Below are 24,356 nucleotides of genomic sequence, written 5' to 3'. Positions count from 1 at the left end.
ATATATATATATATATATAAAACACAACTATTACTACCACCAGGCAGTGTGCTTCTTTGCTCATGCATCTCTTCTTTCTCTTCCTCCAGACTTTATAGTTTTCTTTTTCTCTTTCCCTGCTCTTTCTTCTTTCTCAATTCAGTTTTCCTGCCTCCCTTTTTCTTTCTCACCCATAAATAGGAAAAAAAAAAAAGCAACTGTTGAGTTTCCTGACTGGTCACATTCCAGAGAAAGGAGGAAATACAGGCTGTTATACAACTGGGAGGGGTCAGGTGTGACCTAAAGTTGAGGGATGAGGAGAAGAGAATTATAAAGGTAAGAGAAGGCGAAAAGGTTAAGTAAAGGTTTGATTTTAGACTTTTATTACGTAAAGTGATTCTTTTGTGAATCCCATCTAGGGCATTTCATCCTTCTCAGGCTATGATGGTTCCCAGTAGATCCAAAATTGCCAAAGAAGGTCAGTAATGATGTATTCAAAGATGATCACTCTCATCAGCTTTTGTACAAAAGAATCAGTACCTGATATTGTGTTAGAGTGAGAGCCATAGGAAACGCCTTAGGAATTGTCTCTGATGAAGTCTTTTTTTTCCAATCACCAGTATGTGAAAAGCTATTACATCTATTTTTAATCTTTCTTCTATTCAGTTTCCAATGTTTCTCTCAGGCTTCTGTAACTTGGCAGATAGTTCAGGTATTCTTTAAAAACAATGACAAACAATGAAATTCCCAACAACCACAGCAACCGCCAAAAACAGTGAAATCTACTTAGCTTTTTAGTTGGTGGGAGATGTTGAAAAATATAAGAAATAAAAGCCACCCACAAATAATTTGCCTCACAAAAACAATTGCTCTTAGTATTATATTGTATTTCTGCCATTTTCTATGCAATTCTATGTCAGAGTTATACTTTATATATACAGCAGTATAGAACTTATATAAGTTATATTAACTTAAATATAACTATGACATAGAGTTACATAGTTTGTATCTTTCAGGCATATTTTAGTCTAGAATACTTTCAGCTATGGTTTTCCATCACTTTTCTGGTGGTTGAACTATATATATTTCTTTTGCTGCTGGGAAATAGAATTTGAAAAAGTTAACTCTGCAAAATCTCATTCTAAAGGACTTTGCAGTTGACCAGGACACTTAAGTGGATTATCCGATTGCATGTCTTCACTTGATCTCCAGGTGCAATGGTTCCAAAGACCTCTAACAGCTTTATCACTCTATAGTATAACTGCCCCTTAATTCTCCTCTAAGCTTTAAACCCTGAGAGCAAGACTGTATTATTCACCGTTTGTACCCCAGTGACTAGCATGTGACCCAATACATAGAAAATTCGCAATATATTCTTGATGATTGAGTGAATGAAAAAGTGAGTAAATGAATACTAAAATTCTAGACGATCCATAACTCATCAAGCTTTCTCCTTAGTATCAGGATACAACCAGATTAAGGTTCCCAGAAGTAAAGGATTGATTTAGATTTAGATTTGTCTTGAAAGAGCAGAGAAAGATAGGAATTGATTATCACTTGAACATTCCTTATAGACCCTAAACTCTTTACCTAAAATTCCTATTGTGCTTTAATGCTACAATTTAGCTGTCCCACAAATACTTATAGAAAAGTAATTTTCAACTTTGCTTTCTACAAACTAATTACCTTCTGTAACATCCAGGCCACTGCCACCTACATTTTGGAAGTGTTGGCATCCCAATAGTTGGCATGCCTTATAGGTTTACCATAGGGCCATTATTAAAGAACTAAAACCATGCACATCCTCTTGGACAAAGGATTGGATCACCTTGGAGACCATAAAGGAAAGCTTGCAGACAGTGGTTGAGAGAGCAAGACAATGCGAGAGAGTGAGCCAGAGAGCCTGCCAGAAATGTCAGTTTGAAAGAGGGCAGGGAACGCACAAGCAGGTGGTTTCACTCCTCATGAACCTCCTTATCTTCTTCAGTTTTGACAGACCTTGGATCTCATCTCATCCAAGTATAAAACTCCTAGTGAACTGAGACATTCTCTGTAAGTAGATGAAAGCTGTTTTCTCTCTTGGCAGTTTATACTTGGTCACATGATACAACTAGTCATACAGTTTTAAGGCAGCATGCTGTGTACCTCTCTCTCCAAATGCAATTTTACAACATTCTGTGTTTTATTTAAAAAAACCAGTTTAATCTACATTAATTAGAGTGTGAAGCTGAGTGTGTGAAGCTCTAATTTACCTTACATGCATAACAAGAGCAGCACCACCTGTTGACTGCCTACTAAGTGCCTGGCACAGCCTAGGTATGTTATACACATTATCTAATTGAACTTGGAGAACATGCCTGCCTCCAGAAATATAACTTAAATATCTCATTTACTTTGAAATTGCAAATGGCCCTTTCTTTAAGAAACTTGCATTAAATTTATTTAGCACTATCTCATTACAGGAGAAAAAAATAACAATAATAAGGCCAGAATTTATAAACACTTTTCTGGTGAGAAACACAAAGATCACATGAGCTTTCCATTCTACACTCTAATCCAATTTTCTTTCCTTTTTTTTTTTTTTTTTTTGGCAGTACGTGGGCCTCTCACTCTTGTGGCCTCTCCCGTTGTGGAGCACAGTCTCCGGACGCGCAGGCTCAGCGGCCATGGCTCACGGGCCCAGCCGCTCCGTGGCATGTGGGATCTTCCCGGACTGAGGCACGAACCCGTGTCCCCTGCATCGGCAGGCGGACTCTCAACCACTGCACCACCAGGGAAGAACCCTCTGAATTTTTAAATCTAATTTTTCTATCCTATTTTCCAACCTAGCTGATAAACTGTCTTCTCTCTTGCCATCTTCCCCAGCAGTGTTTTTTCTTTTGCCACATAATAAGAGAGTTAACTGCTTCCCCTATTCCCAAATTAGAAAACATAAAGGTTAAATAAAAGTGACTTGGACACTGAAGACTTTTTTCCTACATTGAAGTATGAGACTTTGTGGTGAGATAATTGATGAGTTACCCATAATCTTATGTGTGCTCTTTACTCATTGCCCAAGTAAATTTCATCTAATTAAAACTTTCATCATGTTAAATATAATAGATTCCTCGGATGGGTTGAAGGCCCAGAGTTCTTTTCTTATTGCTTAGTAATGACCTCTATATCCCATAGGAAGGTCTTCAGAAATTTTAAGCATTTATATGAAAGTCGTGGTCCAAATTTCTACTTTTTTTCCCAAGATTAATTGATTCAACAAACATCTATTGAGCACCCTTGTATCAGCAACCCTGGTAGTGGAGTGATAATACAGTAGTGAGCAAAACAGGTACAGTGTTTGCACTACAGAGCTTACAGCCAACTGGAGGGAACAGACACTGAATAATTACAAATATGACAAATGCCATGAAGAAGATGGGCAGGGTGCTATGGGAATATGTAATAGGTGTAGCTAACCTAGCTTGATGGGAGGTGGGGCAGAGAAGATTTTTCCAGAGAAGTTCAAGTTTAGGCTTGAAGCATAAGAAGGAAGAAGAGTTATCTAGATAAGGGAACAGCTTGTGTAAAGGCTCTGAGTAGAAAAGAAGACCACCCATTCAAGGACCTGAGAGAAGGTCACTGTGGCTAGAGTGCTGACTTCAGGAAACGTTAGAGAAGAGGCAGGCAAGGACCAGATCACATAGGTCACCCTAAGGATTGGGGACTTTATTCTGAGGGCAGTGGAAAGCCAAAGGAAAATTCAAGCCAGGAATTAAAAAAATTTTTAAGCTTAAAATAGCTAAAATGTAGACTATAAGAATACATTAATTCACTAATTTGCTCTGGAATATGCTCTCATATCTAGTAGTCCAATGATAGTAAGAATTTTTATAAATGCAGGACAAACTATCTAGGTTTATAATATGTAGAATTTTTCTGTGAATAGAAAAGACCCTAGGATAGTTAAGCAAAGCACAACAGGACTTGGGTACATATAAGTACCCAAGTAAGCTTTGAAACGTATGTCCTGAGTTTCTTTGCTTTTCATCTATATCACATTTTAACTTGAATTGAAAATTGAAGTGGTAAAATAATAAAGGCAGGGAAAGGAGGAAGGCATGCATGTGTGTATGAGCGTGTGTGCCCACGTGTGGTTTCTTATGGTTTTGAAGAAGAGCAGATTTATGGCAATATCAGTATCACATTCTCTGTGCTCAAAAATAGTTGTCTCCCCTGCAGAAATTAGGAAAGGAGAGACTATATAAATAGGGAAAGATTTTTTTTTTTTTTTTAGTGGTGTGTTCTAAGGAAAAAAAATGGCAGCTTCTGGGTAATACAACAGATTTTGACATGAAATACATTGATTTTAGACTACGGACCCCAAGATGGTTTCAGTAGTACTGTGCTTGGAGTAGTAAAGAGATCCATGAACACCAAGGCCTTTGGACAATATAAAGTGTAAGAGGCTAAGGTTTTAATTTTCTTTTTTAATACTCTTTGGTCTTCCCTATGGGCATTTCTTTTTGTCTTCTTCAGATGGCCTGCATTCATTAAATTAGTAGATAGGATTTTAAGGTGTGGTTCTTTCCCAGAGGTATTTTCTTACTGGGAGTTGAGAGAAATTCTTGAAGATTAATAAGATTTCTGTTAGTAAATATTAGGAGAGTGGAGGAGAGCTAGCTAGCTCTGACTACCATTCTCTGTCACCTCACTGTCTCCCAAACCAGAAGTTTCTTCTCTTAAATCTTGGACTGCAATGCTTCCTGACCGTTCTGGAGGAGGCTCAGTGACGCCTTCTTAGAAATGAATGAATAAATTCACACTTGGTGAACTGTTTGAGAAAGGCTGCTGACCCTTAGTCTGAGAAATCTTGAGCAACAGGAGACCTGAGTTTAATGTCAATTTGTATCTGTCTCACTATTTGAAGAGAATGAATTACTTACTTGATTCAATCACTTAGCTCCACACCTGAAGTGTAGTAATGAGGAGAACATGGGCCAGCTTCATATACATTGTGTCCTTCAGTACTGCAATTGACAAAGCATTCTCATCAAAATAGAAACACATTAAGTACCTACTGTACACATGATTGGGAAACTATCAGAATATGTAGGTTAAATATTAAAATAAATTAGTGCTTGTTAAGGTTTCATGGAACAGGTGAGATGTGTATTATAAAAAGGGAGCAGGTTTACTATGTATTAATTATTAGGCTACCAAAGCTCTGGGTAAATTTGATAGCAATGTTAAGAGTAGCTTCTCGGCAAGTACTTGGTGCCAAGTTGAAAAGTGGCCACTCTGTTTACTTGGGCAGAAATGTGGTTATATTAGGCTGCTTTTAGTGATAAATGGCTTTTAAAAAGTTTCAACCTTCTGGAATCTGACTCACAATGTCCTGATATTGTGTTCTTTTCTGTATTCAGTGTCATGGATAAAGAATCTATCTTTCAGCACTGAATAAGAATAAATTTGTGTATGCGGTCAGATTTATGAGTATTACAAAGACTAGATAAACTATTATTTAAAAAAATAATTTTATGCTGCAGTAGTTCTAAATTATTAGTTTTAGCTTGATATAAGGGCAGAGGGCAAAAAATAAATTGACGTTCATCAAGTACCAGTGTTGTATGTCAGGCACTCATATAGTCAGTCACCTATATTATCATTAAAGTTCACAGGAAGCCTGTAATAGGTAATGTTTCCATTTTGGTCAAGGAAGAAACTGAACTTCAGAGACTGAGATGGCAGAATTGGGATGCACACTCAGGTCTCCTAGCTTATGGTCTTTCAATAAAATCACTTTGGCATAAACTGAAAAATTTAAGATTATGTAGGATTAAACAAAATGAAACAGCTTCTCATCTATAATTTCTTTTGGTTTAGATGTAATCTTTATCTGCAGGGGGGAAAAGGTGAATAATATTGCAGAAAGGTGCTTGTATTCTACAAATCTGTTGATGGGTTCTAGTAGAAAGAGATGAGATTAGAAAATGTACATTAAGCAATATGTAAATTGGGGGTCATAATTCTTCTGAATCCTATTGATTTTTTAATGGTATTTTCAAGATGGGCATCAATGTTTTACAATCTGTAAAATTAAATGTTACTATTCTATCTAGTTTGTAGGGACACTAAAGCTATTGAAGAACCTTGAAACATTATTAGGAAAGCTGCTATAAAATATAAAGATGGCTTATATGTCTGACCTTCATCTGTGCACTTAAAGCACTTTGTTCTTACCTTAATTTTTGCACCCATAATATTGCATCCAAATCATGTCTCTATTCTCTGGTATCTCTACCAGAAGGTGGGTTCCTCCAAGACAGGGACCATGTCTCTTCCATGGTAGTATCCATAGTAACCTGGACAGTGTCTGAAACACAATAAATGCTCAGTAATGTTTATCAAACAAACAACACAACAAAAGGATTCATTTTTTCCAACCCCAGTTTCCTTATCTCCAAAATGAGAAGATACTAATAGTTTTCTAGATCGTCAGGCGGGACATGATATATGCTCATATACTGTTGACTGGAGATATAAGGCACAGACATAAAAAGTGTTATTAGGATGATTACTAAGGGGGTGGTTATTTCACACAACATAAACTTTTATTCTGTTTAAGATCTTTTAAAAAAAATCTAACCAATAAATTTCAGGAAGAAAATCTAAGGTATTTTAGGTAATATGTAGTCATAATCTCCATCCTTGGGCTCTCAGGGTTGAAGAAAAGCCGGATCCTAAACCAGAGATGAGAACAATCTTTCACTAGGTGGCTCTCTTTCCCATGAGTGGGCGGCCCCTCGGTGGGTGGAGGGACGACACGGGGCAATGTACAGCTGCAATCACCGCGTGTCACACTGCATCACAGTAGGCGCATGCAGCACGAGGGGCATAGTTCAGTTTCTATGTCGTTAATGATAATCTGTCCTTGGGATTTATTTCAAAGTAGCTTGTACTTTCATTTCCTCCAAACCTACCCAGACGTTGGCGCAGTCTTTTAATAGGTGCGGTCTCAGAGAAGGATTTTGATAGCGCCTTTTCACCTAGCATGAAAGACAAAAGGAATCAGGTACCCCGACCGAGCCAAACCAAAACAGCCCATTAAAATTATGATTTTAACTGTCCAGTGAGGGCTGCATTCCTGGAGGGGTTTATACCGTTATACATCCTAAAGTACTTTGGGATAGCTGTTTAAACGCCTCCACAATACGAATGGAAAATATAATTTGTAAAATGTCAAATAATTCTTTCAAACCACTAACACGACGACTTCTCCAGCTACTTTTCACACACTCATTATTATTGAGCCCATTTACGTTATTCTGCTTTTTTAGCCTCAAACATGAGACAAAATACACATAATAAACATTCAAAAAGATTTGTTCTAAGAATGAAAATCCTTTTCCTAGAAGCCTTTCATAGGAACTTCGCTCAAGTATCTAGGTTTTTCTTGATACTATTTTACCCAATGTTTTCCTCTCCAACCCAAAAGATACATAGTGACAAGTTCTAAAATACTACAAACGCCTGAGAGAAGGAGGAAGTTTGCAAAGGAGAAAGGAACTCGGAGGTCTGTTTTTGATAAGAAAGGGGGACTCACACTGGGGGGTGCCTCTCAGAGGGATGGCGGTCGTGAGCATCTCGCCACGTCCCCTAAGTGCTGAAAAATCACTTGTTAGCCTTCCAAGATGAGTTCCCACTCTCACGCTGGCCTCCTCGCGGCAGGAGGTGGCTAGTGAAGGCCGCGTGGGGGGCTCGCAGGAGGCTAGGTCGCCGAGAGTGTGTGTGGGGTGGGGTTTGGGGGATTTCAGTAAGGGGTCGACCCGCCGGGGAAAGTCGTATGCCCCCGTCAGCAGAAAAGGGATCTCGGCAGTCGTGTGCCGTTCTCCTCCCTCAGGGACCCCGTCCTGGCGGGACCCCGCCTCCCAGTGCCGGGGGTGGTTGTGGGGAAACCCCTCGCCCGCCTCGCAGCCTAGCGCCGCCGCATCGCCTAGCCTGCTCCAGCCCGCCGCCCACCAGCCTTCAGGCCCAGCATCTTCTGCGTAGGCCCAGCCCTCCCCAAGCCCGGCACGGAGAGGAAAACTATGGAGGTGGTTCCCGCCCGCAGGCGGGTGGAAAAGCCCATGGTGAATGCCTGGGGGTCTCCCCCATTGCTGCGGGAAAGGGAAAGGGAGGAGAAAATGAACTTCTCCGCCCAGGAGAACTACCCGGATTCCCAACCAGGGGGAGGCCTTTAGATGGAAGGGAAGCCAGGGGGAACCCTGGGCACTTTCCGGGGAATCCACTCGCCAAGGGAGGGTCATTCTGTCTGCACACATTGGTTACTATGACAATACAACTACAGCCTCCAGTTGCCTTTGCAGCTGCTTATCCAATCCGATTGGTTTCTTTTCTCTTCATCCCTGGGCTCCACCCTATCCCCTCCAACAGCCTCCCTGCGTGCAGGGGGTGGGGCCACAGAAAAGAGGAGGGGGTCCTTAGCTTCACTCTAGGGCGCGAGGGCAGGCCAGAGACAAGGGACTGGCGGCCGGAACTGTAGGAGGAAGGGGCGTCGTTTCCGGTAGGGAAGAGTGGAGGAGTGGAAAAAGGAAGAGAGAAATCGGGTGGAGTGCAAAGACGGGGGAAGACTTTGAGTGTAACTCCCGGTTGATTGGAGCTCGATGTTCCCGGTGAGGCTGGGGTTGCCCCCTTGCGCGGGAGAAGCTGGGTGGATTGGCCGGAAGCCGCCAATCGCCTCCAGTGGGCCGCTCAGCAGCCGCACAGGCGCCCCACGGCTAACTGATCCCAAGAGGGAGCGCTACAGAGAGGCGGAAATCACCCGGAGGGACCGGCGCCGCTGAAATCTCGCGAGAGAGACCCCACTTCCTTCCTCTGCTTCTCCCTCCTCTTTACCCCGCCCCTATCCCTTCTCCCTCCCCTCCCCCCTCCCGGGCCGGAGTGTCCCTGAGCCCCACGGGCCGGAGAAGCAGCGAGAGCAGCTATCCCCGCTCCCTCCCCCTCGCCTCACTCACCCCCAACCCCCGCTGAGCGAGGAGGAGCCGGAGGAGAGGAAGATGGCGGCGGCCGCCAGCACCCGTGGTGCCGTGGGGCCGCTCCGAGGAGCCTGAGAGACCCACAGAGGCTTCGCGGGAAGACGCGGCGGCGGAGGATGAGCCTGCAGAGCGCGCAGTATCTCCGGTGAGTGCCGAGGCCGGCCCTGTACGTAGCGGGGAGCGGGCCGAAGGTTGGGGCATGGAGCAACAGACACAGAGGTGGTATGTCCGGGGTGGCGGGGGAGTTGCTGTGTTCTCTCCTTCCCGGGCAGGGAGGCGGGGGCTGCGAGGATCAGCGGGAGGGGGCGGAGCAGGCACACACTTGGGTGCCTAGCCCCCGCGAGCAGGACTGAGTTCCAGCGGAGCCGGCTAGTCTCGGTGAGGAGAAGGAGGTTAGGGAAGCGTGAGAATGTGTGTGTGCGCGCGCCCCGGGTCGCGGGCTCTCTAGTGAGGGTTGGGGGGAGGCGGCGGCGACCCGGAGTGGAGGTGGGTGTGGAGGTGTCTGATCCCGGTGGCGGGGAAACGTGGTGTGTGGGATTGACTGGAGCGATGAATGGGGAGAAGACAAGGTGGAAGTCTGCACACCTGGGGTGTGTGTGGGGCCGGGGAGGGAGGACTAGAGGAGGGGGAGACCGCAGGACGCTGGAGTTTGTTCTTCATTCTGGGGTTGGAAGTACTGAGGAATAATGTCATCTGTAGTTAGTTGGCGGAGTGCGGGTGGAGGGCATAAAGAAGGGAATGGGTGAGGAAGTGAGGAAAGAAGGAGGCACTACGGATGCGGTTGGGTTCCCCCGAAGAAACTGGGTTAGAATCAGTGCAGTCGGGAGATACCATTCTAAGAGTCGTGTGGATTCATTAGAGTGGTGTAAGGAACTTGTATGTCGAGGTAGAGTGACGTATGGGTGCAGAGTGAGAAAGTATGTGATGTGTATCTGGGGAGGGTTAAGGGGGCGATTGACACACATTGTAGGAGGAAGAAGATGCAGACACATTGGAACCAAGTACATGGTGGCGAGAGCGTATTGCACCAGCTATTGTGCAGCTAGGAAGGTTCCATGGATGCAGAATAAGAGCTTGGAGGTAGAGGTAAACGAGGGTCAAAATCTTGATGACAGAGAAAAATAAGATTGTCAGAGCCTGGGATTAATTGGGGAGTTGCCACTGCTTAGAAAAGGGGAAGGAAGATCCAGAAACGGGTCCTTTTTGTCTTTCAGTAGCAGAACTAAGAAGGGCAGGCTTATGGGAAAATGATTTTAAAAGTGGTTTCATACCTTGTGGAGGAGGGAATTGGACGGGGTAGAAGTCTGAAATGAGCAGAAAAGTCACTTTAGCTGTTTAGTGAAGTGAAAGTATTGATATGTGAGTGGATCCCTGCATGTATGTTTCAAGAGAAGGTTTGTAGTTAGGTGATACATGAGGGTAGCTATTCTGCTTTTGAAAGTAGTAATCGTTTTATTAAGCAGTGTGTGTAGAGGAGGGAATGATGAGATCTTTCAAGTATGGTGGAATGCCTGAGTTTAATAACACACATCATGTATGCTCAATAACTGTACAGTGGGTAGTTGGAATGATACCTGTATATCGAAGTCCTTTTTCTCCTTTATTATCTGTTTGTTGTTTAACATATCAGATAAGCTTAATAAATACAACTGTGGCAAAGATGTATGATAGATGCTATAGAGAGGAGATATGGAAACTATCAGGACAGTCCTTAATTTTAGGGGATTTGCAGATTAGTATATATTAGGAAAGTAAAACATGGTAAGGATCATGAAAGATGCCAGTTTTATGAGTCCAAAGGCAAGAGATTACCTGAGCAATTGAGATGAATCAGGAAAAGTTTCCTTTATTTTCTCATTCATACACATGATTCATCAGTCATTTTGTTGATCACCTATATGGGAGGCATTATAATAACTTCTGAGAGTAGAACAGTGAGAACTCCACCCTCCTCTGGCAGAGTTTACAGTTTGTTAGGCTTCAAGGAGAAAATGGCACTTAAAATGGACCTTAAGGATAAACAGTATTCTGAGAAGTGTGTATTGAGAAGGAGGAATCCAAATGTAAGGAAACTGAGCAGAGATATATGGAAAGGAGGGTTGGGTGCTGGGGGAGGTATTCAGTCCAGTTAAACAAGAATGTAAGGTGATGGAAAAACTTAAGAGTTTCATATCTTATTAAGTATGACCCCCTTCTTTTTACAGATGAAGAAAGTATAGCCCAAAGAAGTTAAAATTGTTGAGGATCATATAGTTGGTTTGTGGAAGCTCTAACTCAAATGTAGGTCTTCTAACTCCAGATCAGCTATACTGTGTGACATCCATTCTTTCCACAGGTATGGCTTGAGAGCTTACTGTATTCTAGGCACTGAGGATTCAGTGGTGAACCAAAGAGTGACCATGGGAAAGTATTTTCTAATAGAAGGATACAACAAATGAACATATGAACAGATAAATATGTTTACCAGGTGGTGACAAAGTACTAGGAAGAAAAATAAAGCAAGATAGGGATGTGCTGTTTTTTATAAACAAGCGTGGTCAGGGAAAGCCTATTTGATTAGGTGCCCATATTTGAGAGTATCTTGAATATTATGGTCTGTAGTTTATGGTTAAAATGGGTGGACAGTGGAGAATCTGAGATGATTTGTTTAGAAGGGAAATCACATGTTCATGGCTATGTATTAGGAAGATGAATCTGTGTAGTGGGCAGTTAAGGGTTAGAAATAAGGTGGTAGCAGTGGGACTGGAAAGGTATAATGAAAAGCAGATTGGGAGAGTGGTGGTATTTCTTTTTTTTTTTTTGAGTGGTGGTATTTTTAATGGGAAGATCAGTTGGCTTTGAGAGGCTTCTGTGTTAATGTATCTTATGTTTTTAAAGTTAGCATGGTAAGGAAGACTTACCCTTAGGTTGCGGAATCAGTAGTAGACACCTTGAGATGAATTTAGTTCATTGAAGGAGGGAGAAAAGAATAAGAATGAACACAATGTTTAGCCTAAATTTTCCAGCTAAAGTTGAATAGGCAAAACTGAACAGGCATAGGACCTGGAATCACTTAAAAATTCCTGAGAGCCAGTCTTTTCTCAATCTTGTTCATCTATCCTAAGTAAATAAAGCAAGTCTTAGGGCTAATAGTAGTCTGAGGCTAATGGGAAGAGATAATAAAGTAAGGCTTGCACCAGCCAGAATTTCCCTCTTTCTCTTCTTTAGATAATCATTCCAGTAAAGTGCTGTGAATAACTAGTGGTTACCAGTGGGGATGGAGTGGGGTGCAGTATAGGGGTGGAAGAGTGGGAGGTACAAACTATTGGGTGTAAGACAGGCTCAAGGATGTATTGTACAACATGGGGAATATAGCCAATATTTTGTAATTACTGTAAATGGAAAGTAACCTTTAAAAATTGTATTAAAAATTAAAAAAGAAAGTCTGCTGTGAGACACTAGAGACTATGTTCAGGGAAGCATTATGTTCACTTTCTTTTCTTTGATGCATATGGAACCATTGGTTTTTATAGACAACCCAGGGAGAATGCTGGGTATTGCTGAGTGAGCGTGGTTGGGGGTATAGCAGTTTTTCTTTGTGACTTTCACTTTAGGAAGAGTTTTGTTGTCTACCTTTGTCAGTGGTGTACAACCATGACTGGGCAATTTTTAGACTGCACAGCTACAGACCTTCCCTCATGTAGATGAAAATTAGTTTTGTCTCAGCTGAATTAATTTCTTAGAGTAAATGAGCTGGGGTGTCTGGTGTTGAAATGGTGGGGTGGTAAGATGGCAGTTTCAAAAGAGTGAGAAATGAGGATGTGCAGTAAGAAGCATCAGTAAGACAAAGAAAGAGGGAATTCAACAGCAAGGGGACTGAATTGGTCTTGACTTGTAGCAGTAGAGCATAGATGAAAGGAGAGGAAACCTGTCCTCTGGATGGGTGATGTTCTGGGCAAGAAAGGATGATGAAATTTTTTTTGTTAGAAGGGGAGTGTCATTTTTTGAAATAGGAGACCCAATAAGACTCCTATCCAAATGATTAAGTTGAGAATACTTTCTTATATTTTATAAAAATAAGAAATGGTCTTAAATTTGGGGCTTCTAGACTGTATAACATTGGAAATTTAATACTCGGATTGAAGAAAATTTCAGTGTTTTCTCTTTTGATTTATGATAAAATGGAAAGATTTGTAAAGACTTGGACATCTTTGTTGAGTAAAAGAATAGGGTGTATTGAATATAGTTCATTTGAGAAGGGTGGAAGAAGGGTGAGAATAGGCCATAGAGAAGATAGTAGGTGAGGTATAATTTCATGCCTTAAGAGAATAGCACTTGAAAGAATAGAAATATGGAAATTAACATGTCAAAGTTGGAAAAATGGGTGGGGGAAGTATTGAAGTACCATACAGGAAAGGTATCATTGAAGTTGTTTTGGAAGATGAGATAGTGGAATAATCATAGCCATAGGGAATACCAAACAGGTCAAATCTGATGGTACAAGGTGGCACCGGTGCCACTGAATGACATCTGCTGTGACTGTGGGAGGCAACTGTTTATACTCCCCTCCCTCTTTCCTCCAGTGTTCTCTTCTTTTTATCTTTAATTTCTTTTTATGCTGAAGGTTTTCCTGTGGGATCCACTTGAAGTTGATCCCTGGCGTTAGACCACTGACAGGAAAGGCCTACAAATTGTCTGTTTTGTTAGAAATTTTTTGCATGATACCTCTATGGGTGGAGAGGTGCATTCCAGTTGCACATTTCTTTGTCAGAAACTTTGTTACCAGAAGTAGAAGTAATATAACATCCACAAGGTTGTTTTTCTGAGACAGCAGAAAAATGGCTGTCATTTAAGTACTAATTAAAATATCCAGTATATTGTAAGATAAAATATGTCACTGTAAATCTTGAGACAGAGGGAGGTAAAGGGAGGGGATGAGACTGGATAAATTAACAAACAGAGTCTTATTCTAGCCTGGGGAGGCGAACAAGGTCATGGGATCATTTGGGAGAAATAAATATACTAAATAGGGTGGGCTCCAGGTTCTGGAAGAATCTGGTAATGCTGGACTGGATATTCACTGTTGCTAGAAGCTTCAAGAAGTCCTATAGCACACACTGATATTAATTCACATGGTTGAGAAGTCGCCCCCTGACCCATCCAGCCCCCTCCCACTCCCATGCCCAGGATTTAAAATAGCTTTGGTCCCAGAAAATCAGCCAAACATGGCCGATTTACCAAACGTGGGAAAATTGTTTGAAAAAAAAATGACCCTCTCTTGAGGCTTTATAAGTCTATTTTTTGTTATAATAATGTTAATAGCATTTTACCTGCTTGGATATTAACAGGCTAAATTATTTTAGCAGTGAATTTCTGCCTCCCTTGTGGTTTCGGTTGATTCAAAATGTATACTTCCTGTCCTAGCCTGTGTTTCGTTGCTTTCTGACAGCTGCTGTGTTTTACCTTCATGGTAGATGAAGCATTTGCTGAGTTTTTGTTTTGTTTTGTAAGATATGTTATAATAAGATATGGACCCACTAGTGTAGCAAGTTTGTCATGAGGCAATTTTGGGGTGGAGGGGAGTTCAGCCTTGAAAAGGGATAGTTTGTTTTATGGTGGAGAAATACCATTTGCAGCCTCCAACTACATCTCTAAACGTGGCTAGCCTTTCAGATTTTTGTTATTGGTGGCATGCATGAGTACCTGAAAGTTTAGGTGGGTTTGTTTAACTGATTGATCTTTTTCAGAGAATACACTATTAAGCAGATATCTTTTGGATGGTGGATTGTTCATCTGTAGGTGGGCATTTTGGCAGATGGTCATCACATATTGCCATTTAAGTTTTGTAATCAAGCTATATTTTAATTTAGTTGCTGAATTGTTGTGGATAGACTTAACAGTGATCTAGGAGGTTACATATAACTAAGAAGGGCTAATCAACAGTTACAGAAAAATACAGGGATGGCATTTTGGCAAACATGTCACATGGTAAGTGAGAACTTGTAACCAACTCCTTTCTTGTTAACATGTAAGTGGAGCTGCTTAGGCAGGTTGTTTTCACCTTCCCTGAGACCCAGTTTTTAAGTCAGTGGAAAGAGTAGGTGACTACGTTAAGAAAACTTTAGGAATATCAGGTAGACTAAGTAACAGTGTTGTTCAGGGTTTGTGCTAGATAATTCCTTGTTGCAGGGTGCAATCCTGTGCATCGCAGGATGTTTAACAGCATCCCTGGCCTCTACCCACTAGATGCCAGTATCATTCTCCCCAATTTGTGACAACCAAAAATGTTTCCACGTGTTGCCAGAAGTTCCCCGTGGGTGCAGATTCACTTAGATTCATGTTTTTTTCTTCTCCTTAAAGCCACAGATTATTTCCAAGGCTTCTCTTAGCAGTTTTCTCTTAGGTAGTAATAGGCTAGTTACTATGTTTAGACTTCACCCATAGAAACTTGTACAAGTTTTAAATATATTTTTTTAAAAGTTGTGTTTTATTTTACTGGCAGTTATTGAGCACTTACTATGTGCAGAGCACAATTATAGGGGCTTTGCCTATGGGAAACTCAAAGATACTAGAGAAAGACATTTAAGTAACTGTAATAGTGGATGAACTGGTAAGTGATATGATAGAGAAACAGGTACTGTGTAAGTTTAGGGAAAAAGAACTTTATTCCAACGGAGTTGGGGTGAGGAAGGTATCTTGGAGGAGGTGAGATTTTATCTGGGTTTTGAAATATGGATGGGAGTTTTAAAAAGTGGATTATTGGGTAAATTGACATTTCAGGCATCTCATGGCTCCTTTATTCCAAATACATTTTTAAAAATTTTATTCACTCCCATTTAATATATGACATTAGAATTCTGGCCAGGCCTTTCTAAGTTTTTCTTGCATAAGATTGGTTATGGACAGAGAACTAGAGATATGTGAAGTGGTAGTTCCTGAAGACTTGATGGCTGGTATAGGTCTCGAAAAGAGAAAAACAGTTTGGCTAGTTGAGTCCTGCAGAATGCCTTTCTTTACCTCTGCTCTTCCTTATATATTATTCCTCCAAGAACCTTATTTCAGATGTGCTGTCTCTCTTCTTTTAGTCTTTTTTTTTCTTCTTTTAGTCTTTTTAATTATTCCCTTTACTAGTCTTCTCTTTTGTGGACCAATATCAGCCTTCTGTTAAAAATTCTTTCCTGTTCCCGTTTTCCTTTTAAGCTCTGTCCTTCCTTACCTTTCCTTTATGGCTAACAATTTCAAGTATGCCCTGTACTGTGTTTTCCCTTTTTTTTTTTTTTTTTTGCGGTACGCGGACCTCTCACTGTTGTGGCCTCTCCCGTTGCGGAGCACAGGCTCCGGACGCGCAGGCTCAGCGGCCATGGCTCACGGGCCCAGCCGCTCCGCGGCATGTGGGATCTTCCCGGACCGGGGCACGAACCCGTGTCCCCTGCATTGGCAGGTGGACTCTCAACCACTGCGCCACCAGGGAAGCCCTCTTTTTCCTTTTATTTACCATCTTCTTTTCCTTAGTCCCTTGTAATCCAGCTATTTTTCCTTAGCACTTTATTGGAATTAACCTTTCCAAAGATGCCAAAGACCTAATGGCCAAATTCATCCATTGATTGTTTTCTTCTCTCTCACACACAGACTTTTGCTCTCCTTTCTCTGTCTTTCTGTGTCCCTCTCATATCCATCCATCCATCCCATCAGTAAACATTCAGTTTGCACCAAGATATATCCCAGGTCCCTGGAGATGAAATGAGAATATACTCTCAAGTAGTTTTACCAGGCCTATAAGTAAGTACAAAATTACCGTATAGTTCATAGCTGCTATGATGTACACACAGCGGCCGTACAGGAACTTCGTGAGCTCTGTTGTTTTTAGCACTGAGATTCTGATTCTTATTTTATCTTACTTTCCTGGTCCACCTCACCCCACTTATGGCAAAAAGAAAAGCATGGCCATATTCCTCTATTTTCTTTTAACATTTTTTTTCCTCAGAAGTCACGGTACTTTGCTGTCACCCCATCATCATTGTTTAAAATCTGTCAGGCACCTACTTAGTATAAATCATTGTGCTAAGTCCTGCAGAGACAAATTGGTAAAAGATATCATGCCTGCCATTCAGAGAGTTTATAAACTATTTAGTGAAATAGGCATAAGCATAGGATCATACATAACAAAGTGTAATTGAGTATAGTGAGTATAGTGGTTTAGAGCAGAGATCCCCAACCTCCGGATCAGGGACCGCCATCGGCCCGTGGCCTGTTAGGAACCGGGCTGCACCTCAGGAGGTGAGCGGCTGGTGAGTGAGCTAGCAAAGCTTCACCTGTATTTACAGCCACTCCTCATCACTTTCATTACCACCTGAGCTCTGCCTCCTGTCAGCATTATGGTGAGTTGTGTAATTATTTCATTATATATTACAATGTAATAATAATAGAAATAAAGTGCACAGTAAATGCAGTGCACTTGAATCATCCTGAAACCATCCCCCCCCAATCCGTGGAAAAATTGTCTTCCATAAAACCAGTCCCTGGTGCTAAAAAGGTTGGGGACCAGTGGTTTAGAGCATGGTCTCTGGGGCAGAACAGCCTGGATCCAAAGCACAGCTCTAACACTTACTAGCTGTATTACCTTGAGCAAGCTGCTTAAGTTTTCTGTACCTCAGTTTCCACATCTGAAAAGTGAGGGTAGTAGTAGCATCTCTCCCTTAGAGTTATAAAGGTCAAGTGAGTTAACATGTAAAGTGCTTGGGATAGTTCTGGCATATAGTAAGCATGTAAGTTTTAGCTATGTGTCAATATAATGCCTGGAATTTAGCCACTGGCACTGACTAATTGATAATTTTGCACCTCTGCCTTCTGGACATTCCTAATTTTAGAAGTCTTTCTGTCACAGCAAAGTCAGCACTCTTAAAGGTAAACTCTTAATTAATCCTTACCCTTCTCTTCTCCCCTATCCCTCATGTTTTCTCATTTTCCTCATTGGTGCTGCCACTCCCCATCCTCCCATTCAGGTTTAAAACCTTGCAGTCATCTTTGAGTTCTCCCAGTTTTTTCCTCACCCTCTTCCACACATACACCACTTTGGAAATGCTGCCTTCCTGTTGTCTGTTCTTTTTCATTTCCAGCACTGTCAATTTATATATATAACTGTTGAAATAGTATTCACCTTGTACCTTGCCTGCAGTTCTTGGAAGTAGCAAGAAGAAAGCATTGACTTTGGGTTTTTAAACACTACCCACTACTTTCTCTGTTTTTGAACTAACAACATCTCTGGGTCTTGATTTCTTTCTTTCTTTATTTTTTTGCGGTACGCGGGTGTCTCACTGTTGTGACCTCTCCCGTTGCGGAGTACAGGCTCCGGACGCACAGGCTCGGCGGCCATGGCTCACGGGCCCAGCCGCTCCGCGGCATGTGGGATCTTCCCGGACCGGGGCATGAACCTGCGTCCCCTGCATCGGCAGGAGGACTCTCAACCACTGCGCCACCAGGGAAGCCCATGATTTCTTTATCTTTAAATTGAACATTGATCTCATAAAATTGTGGTCAGCCTTTAAAAAAAGTTCACATATTTACTAAATTCCGGTTCTCCTTCAGACTCCACCACCTGTCCCCCGCCCGCCACGCCCCTGCCAATTAATTTTGCATTGCTTCTATTTACAAGCATTTGTATGTGGCTTCCCCTCACTTCAGCTCCTTAGTTTGGCATTCTTGGCCTTCCATAAAATGACCCTCGTCTATCTCTGTCACATGATATCTCCTTACCTCTTGAAAAGAGTCAACTGCCCTAGCTAGAGTAACCTACTCATTGTCTTCTAAACATGGTTTATCCACTCCTGCTTTAATCTGTCTTCCAAGGCCATTTCCCCTGCAGGAGGTACTATCCTCCACTCTCTTAAGTTTCACCTTCTGTGGGAAAATTTCATGTCCACCCGGGTGATTTCTGCAGTCATTGACTTTCTGTAGCATTTCCTGTCTCTCAGTCATTTGGTACTTATAATTTCTTAAATTTGTAGTGACCTCTTTTTTTTATGTAAGTGAATTATCTCTGCAGCTAGACTGAGTATGATAGAGATCATGTCTCAGCAATTTTTAAATGCGTAATGTACATAATGGGTGTTGAATAGAGTTTTCATGCTTTGTTTCATTTTTGCAAAACATTTATGGAATACTTACGAATGCCAGTGCTAGGCTCTAAGAACATAAAGGCAAATGAACTGGTTTTTGTTTCTTAGGCTAGTGGTCTCCTGAGGGAGATGTTGCACAGATATTTCAATATACAGTTGGCCCTCTGTATCTGCGGGTTCCACATTCGTGGATACAACCAACTGTGGATGGAAAATATTGGGGAAAAAATTTTCAGAAAGTTCAAAAAGCAAAACTTGAATTTGCCAAGTGCAGGCAACTGTGTACGTAGCATTTACATTTTATTTACAGCTATTTACATAGCATTTACATTGGATTAGGTATTATAAGTAATCTAAAGATGCTTTAAAGTATACAGGAGGATGGGGAGGATGTACAAAGGCTATATGCAAGTACTATACCATTTTATATAAGGGACTTGAGCATTTGGGGATCAATCCCCTGCTGATACCAAGGGGTAGCTGTAATGTGGTAAATACCAAGGTAAATGTTTTCAAGGGATGCCATGAATATATTGAGGGAGGTGGAACTTTTACTGCCTGGGAGTTCAGAGATAGCTTCTGGAGTTGAACTCATGAGTTCAGTCTTACAGGATGAGTAGGATTAGTCAGGTAAAGAAAGAAGAGAAGCTTTACCGGCAGCATCCGACGGCAGGATGTCTCACAGGAAGTTCTCTGCTCCCAGGCATGGGTCCCTGGGCTTTCTGCCTCGGAAGCACAGCAGCTGGCACCACGGGAAGGTGAAGAGCTTCCCCAAGGATGACTCTTCCAAGCCCGTGCACCTCACAGCCTTCCTCGGCTACAAGGCTGGCATGACCCACATTGTGAGGGAGGTCGATAGGCCAGGGTCCAAGGTGAACAAGAAGGAAGTTGTGGAGGCTGTGACCATCGTGGAGACGCCACCCATGGTCATTGTGGGCTACGTGGAAACACCTCGAGGCCTCCGGACCTTTAAGACCATCTTTGCTGAGCATATCAGTGATGAATGCAAAAGGCACTTCTATAAGAACTGGCATAAATCTAAGAAGAAGGCCTTCACCAAATACTGTAAGAAGTGGCAGGATGTAGATGGCAAGAAGCAGCTGGAGAGGGACTTCAGCAGCATGAAGAAGTACTGCCAGGTCATTCGTGTCATTGCCCACACCCAGATGCGCCTGCTTCCTCTACGCCAGAAGAAGGCCCACCTCATGGAGATCCAGCTGAACGGAGGCACTGAGGCCGAAAAACTGGACTGGGCCCGAGAGAGGCTAGAGCAGCAGGTCCCTGTGAACTAAGTGTTTGGGCAGGATGAGATGATTGATGTCATTGGGGTGACCAAGGGCAAAGGCTACAAAGGGGTCACCAGCCGTTGGCACACCAAGAAGCTGCCCCGTAAGACCCACCGAGGGCTGCGAAAGGTTGCCTGTATTGGGGCGTGGCATCCTGCACGGGTGGCCTTCTCTGTGGCTCAGGCTGGGCAGAAAGGCTACCATCACCACACCGAGATCAACAAGAAGATCTACAAGATTGGCCAGGGCTACCTCATCAAGGATGGCAAACTGATCAAGAACAATGCCTTTACTGGTTACGATCTGTCTGACAAGAGCATCAACCCTCTGGGTGGCTTTGTCCACTACGGTGAAGTGACCAATGACTTTGTCATGCTCAAAGGCTGCGTGGTGGGAACCAAGAGCTCACCCTTGGCAAGTCCTTGCTGGTGCAGACCAAACGGCGGGCCCTGGAGAAGATTGACCTTAAGTTTATTAACACCACCTCCAAATTTGGCCATGGCTGCTTCCAGACTGTGGAGGAGAAGAAAGCGTTCATGGGACCACTTAAGAAGGACCGAATTGCAAAGGAAGAAGGGGCCTAATGTCAGAACAGATTATACAGCTGGTAGAATCTCAATAAAGTTATTTTCCAGTGGGGGGAAAAAAAAAGAAGGGAAGAATGTAGCAGGCAGAATGAGTAAATGCTTGGGGACTGTGTGTTGGAGGAACTCTAAATCTCGTTCTGCATTTCCTTTGGGAGTCTAAGGTTCTCTTTCAATAAACCTTTCATTAGTCTTACGGGAATAATTTATACTTAAATGGCTGATGTTTGTTGTATATATTATTAAGAGATGAGAAATTTATGTAATGCCTCCAGTATTTCCTTTAAGATACATAAATATTTAAATTTCCTTTCCATGTTTTTGACAGTAGCCTCATCTTAGGCAAAAATTAGTTGTTTGGAACATTACTAAATTATTATGGGGGGAGTTTTAATGAATACATGAAAATTCTGAAAATAACTGAGTTTATAGACTTATTTTATAGAATCCCTCACCTGTTGAGATCAAACATCGAAGGCGGAGGTGCGGAAAGGAGTTCTGTAGCATTGGGGGATGAGATCAGAACATTAAGTGAAGTCTCTTTGGATTTAACTTTTTCAAATCTGTCATAAAGAAAAAAAACCGTTGTAGACCCTTTTTGATCATTAACATTTTGTTCCCACAGTTCTTGATGGCATTTTCCCTTCTGTTGTGTCTGTCTTAAGTGAGAAGCATGATTCTGAAATCTATTATATTTAAAGAATTGCTGTATTGATGCATTAATATCCTCAGTCTATTTCCAAAAACTCCATGGGTTCACTGACCATGTTGAGTCCTTTTTCCATCCCTCCTCTTCCCAAAGCCCTACTATTTCAGTGCTGTATTAGTTGGAATATAGTATATTAGAATGTGTTTTACTAATACTGCTTCTTAGAAAGGTCATGAATTATTATTTAGTTCTTCACCAGGCAACAACTAACCAAATTTTCTTTGAGATACTGTGTGGTGATGAGGTATAAGATAATCAGAGTAAAATGGAATTGGAAGATGGTATTCAAAGAAAAGATGAGTTAGAGGTATACTTACTTGAAAATTTTTTTATTGCTGGTGGGAAAAGATAAAAAGCATAGTGCTAAGAGAACCACCACAGGATGAATTTGGATATAAAAAGTATATTAGGGCATCTGCAAAATTTTGTACTTCTGCACACATACACAGTTTGTGTAGATATTTTAACGTGAAAATTTTGTGTTTTAATATCTAAAATACATATTTCTCAAATTCTGCTTAGTTTAGGGAATTCCCTGGCGGTCCAGTGGTTAGGACTCTGTGCTCTCACTGCCGAGGGCCTGGGTTCAGTCCCTGCTCAGAGAACTGAGATCCCACAAGCCACACAGCGTGGCCCCAAAAAAAAAAAAAAAAAGAAAATTCTGCTTAGTTTAGATAACTGAAATAATAATATTATTTGTCTAAAATAATCATTAGCTTTGCTTTGCTTCTCCATGAAAAAGGGTCAGAATATTAAGAAGCACAACTCCAGGCATATTGCCTCAGGTTAAGGCATATTGGTCATAGATTCTGAAAATGTTAACATGTTTGTCACTTGCTAATTTAAAATATCTTAATTAATTTAAAAATATGTTAATTAGGTTGTCTGTAAACCAATACAGGGTTTTTTTTGGCTTCCTATGAAAACAACATAGTATAGTCAGTTGAATGAGCAAAGCCTTTGAATTAAGATTGGCCTAATTTGTATTTAGGTTATCCTGAGTTCAGATCCCAGCTCTGCTGTGTGACCTTAAACCTCTCTAGTTTTAGCTCTTTGCTCTGTATTTTCCTGTCTATAAAATGACAATGATAGAAGTATTGGGAGAATTACATGGGAAGATGTATATATAAAACCCACCATAGTTCTAGGTGGGTAAAGAGCCTAATTTATGCATTGTTTTCATTTTCTGCATTTCTGAATATGAATATATACCTTAAAACTTGTAGTCTTTGAGTTGGTTGGCAGCAATTGTGCCTTAAATGGGTATAAGGTAGTTGACAGGTCTTAACTCTGAAGTAGGCTGTTTTATTCCTCAAGAGTATCATCTTACATTTTACTAGTGCTTTATACTTTTCAGAATGCTTTTATATAATTGTCTTCTTAAGTTCTTCTATCCGATAACCTTACATAACTGGATTGGCATTTTGTAGAGAAGGAAAATGAGTACCTCATTAGTGGCAGAGTTGGCATTGGCCTTAATCTGCTCCCTCCTTGTCCACTGTACACACTTGGGCAGTGCTTTTAAAAATGAAAAATTTTCCCTTTTGGTATCTGTTTGCCATTGATGCTGTCAAGTGGTATAATATATATATATAATTTAGATGATTCACGATTAGTGTTTGCAGATTAATATATTAGAAAACATATTTCTTAAAAATTACTTTAGTTTTTAAAAATTTCACATGTAATATAGATCTGGTTCTTGCCACTTCTGCATCCAGGAAAGTAATACATACTTGTTTTAAACAAAACAAAACCCAGAAAATTTTAAGAGTGATCATATAACAGTGAAAGAGAGTGCTAATTATTGCTGGGACATCAGGCATAAATCTGGACTGTTCCAGGCACACAGGAACTTATAGTCACCCTACCATCCAGGGTTGTGTAGCCTTTCAGTTATTTTTTTATATGTATATTAGCATTCACATACTTGTATAAACATATGTATGTATATAGTTTTAACAACTGGGATTGTTCTCATTTATATAGTTTGTAATCTTTCTTTTGTCACTTGACATTTTATCAAAGACATGTTCATAATTATATATCTAAAGCATCATTGGAAACGTCAGCATGCTGAAAATTACAGGAGTACTGTAATTTTCTAAACTGAATTCCTAACAATGAAAATGTGTGTTGTTACCAATACTTTATTATTATTAAAAAATGCTGTAATGAACATCCTGGTACACACATATTCTTGTGCATGCTTATTTGAATGACAGGATATGCACATTTCAAAATATTTTATTAAGCGTGGTAGGCAGAATAACACGCCTCCCAAAAGACGTCTACATCCTGATCTCCAGAACTTATGAATATATTATGTTACATGGCAAGGGGAAAGAAATTAAGGTTGCTAATCAGCTGACCTTAAAATGAAGAGTTTATCATGGATTTTTTGGTGGGCCCAGTGTAATCACAAGAATCCTTTAACTGTGGAAGAAGGAGGCAGAAGAATCAGAACCAGAGAGACATGACTTCCCTGGTGGCACAGCGGTTAAGAATCTGCCTGCCAATACAGGGGACACGGGTTCAAGCCCTGGTCCGGGAAGATCCTACATGCCGTGGAGCAACTAAGCCTGTGTGCCACAACTACTGAGCTTGTGCTCTAGAGCCTGAGAGCCATGACTGCTGAGCACACGTGCCACAGCTACTGAAACCCACGCACCTAGAGCCCATGCTGCACAACA

At 41.4% G+C, this 24,356-nt stretch overlaps 2 protein-coding genes and 1 pseudogene across 16 annotated transcripts in view; 2 read left to right on the top strand and 1 right to left on the bottom strand.

The window, feature by feature from the left end:
• Positions 1-9,188, bottom strand: part of NMNAT2 (nicotinamide nucleotide adenylyltransferase 2) — a 200,787-nt gene extending 191,599 nt beyond the window's left edge. For 3 of the 5 annotated variants that reach the window (XM_029227327.1, XM_029227331.1, XM_029227332.1), the window contains exons 1-3: positions 8,970-9,188; positions 6,196-6,328; positions 4,899-4,982 (exon numbers count right to left, since the gene is read on the bottom strand). The gene's annotated coding sequence lies outside the window, so the exon portion shown is untranslated. Of the gene's footprint in view, positions 1-4,898; positions 4,983-6,195; positions 6,329-6,935; positions 7,002-7,558; positions 7,728-8,969 lie in introns of those variants that run through there. The other 2 variants (XM_029227329.1, XM_029227328.1) reach the window with 2 other exon arrangements.
• SMG7 (SMG7 nonsense mediated mRNA decay factor) overlaps positions 8,862-24,356 on the top strand; it is a 69,661-nt gene continuing 54,166 nt past the window's right edge. For 5 of the 10 annotated variants that reach the window (XM_029227325.1, XM_029227323.1, XM_029227326.1 and 2 more), the window contains exon 1: positions 8,862-9,135. In XM_029227325.1, coding sequence (XP_029083158.1) covers positions 9,107-9,135 — 29 coding nt within the window. In that variant the 5' untranslated portion in view covers positions 8,862-9,106. The remainder of the gene's footprint in view (positions 9,136-24,356) is intronic. The other 5 variants (XM_029227319.1, XM_029227318.1, XM_029227317.1 and 2 more) reach the window with 1 other exon arrangement.
• LOC114898196 lies at positions 19,203-23,072 on the top strand (annotated as a pseudogene). Its single transcript, XR_003794295.1, has one exon. The product of XR_003794295.1 is annotated as a 60S ribosomal protein L3 pseudogene (transcript).

The sequence above is a fragment of the Monodon monoceros genome, unplaced genomic scaffold, assembly GCF_005190385.1.
Source record: "Monodon monoceros isolate NGI ecotype Baffin Bay Population unplaced genomic scaffold, NGI_Narwhal_1 Super_Scaffold_18, whole genome shotgun sequence".
In the NCBI taxonomy this organism is placed as follows: domain Eukaryota; kingdom Metazoa; phylum Chordata; class Mammalia; order Artiodactyla; family Monodontidae; genus Monodon; species Monodon monoceros.
Note: the sequence above shows the minus strand (reverse complement) of the source record. Positions and strands in the feature narration are given on the sequence as shown.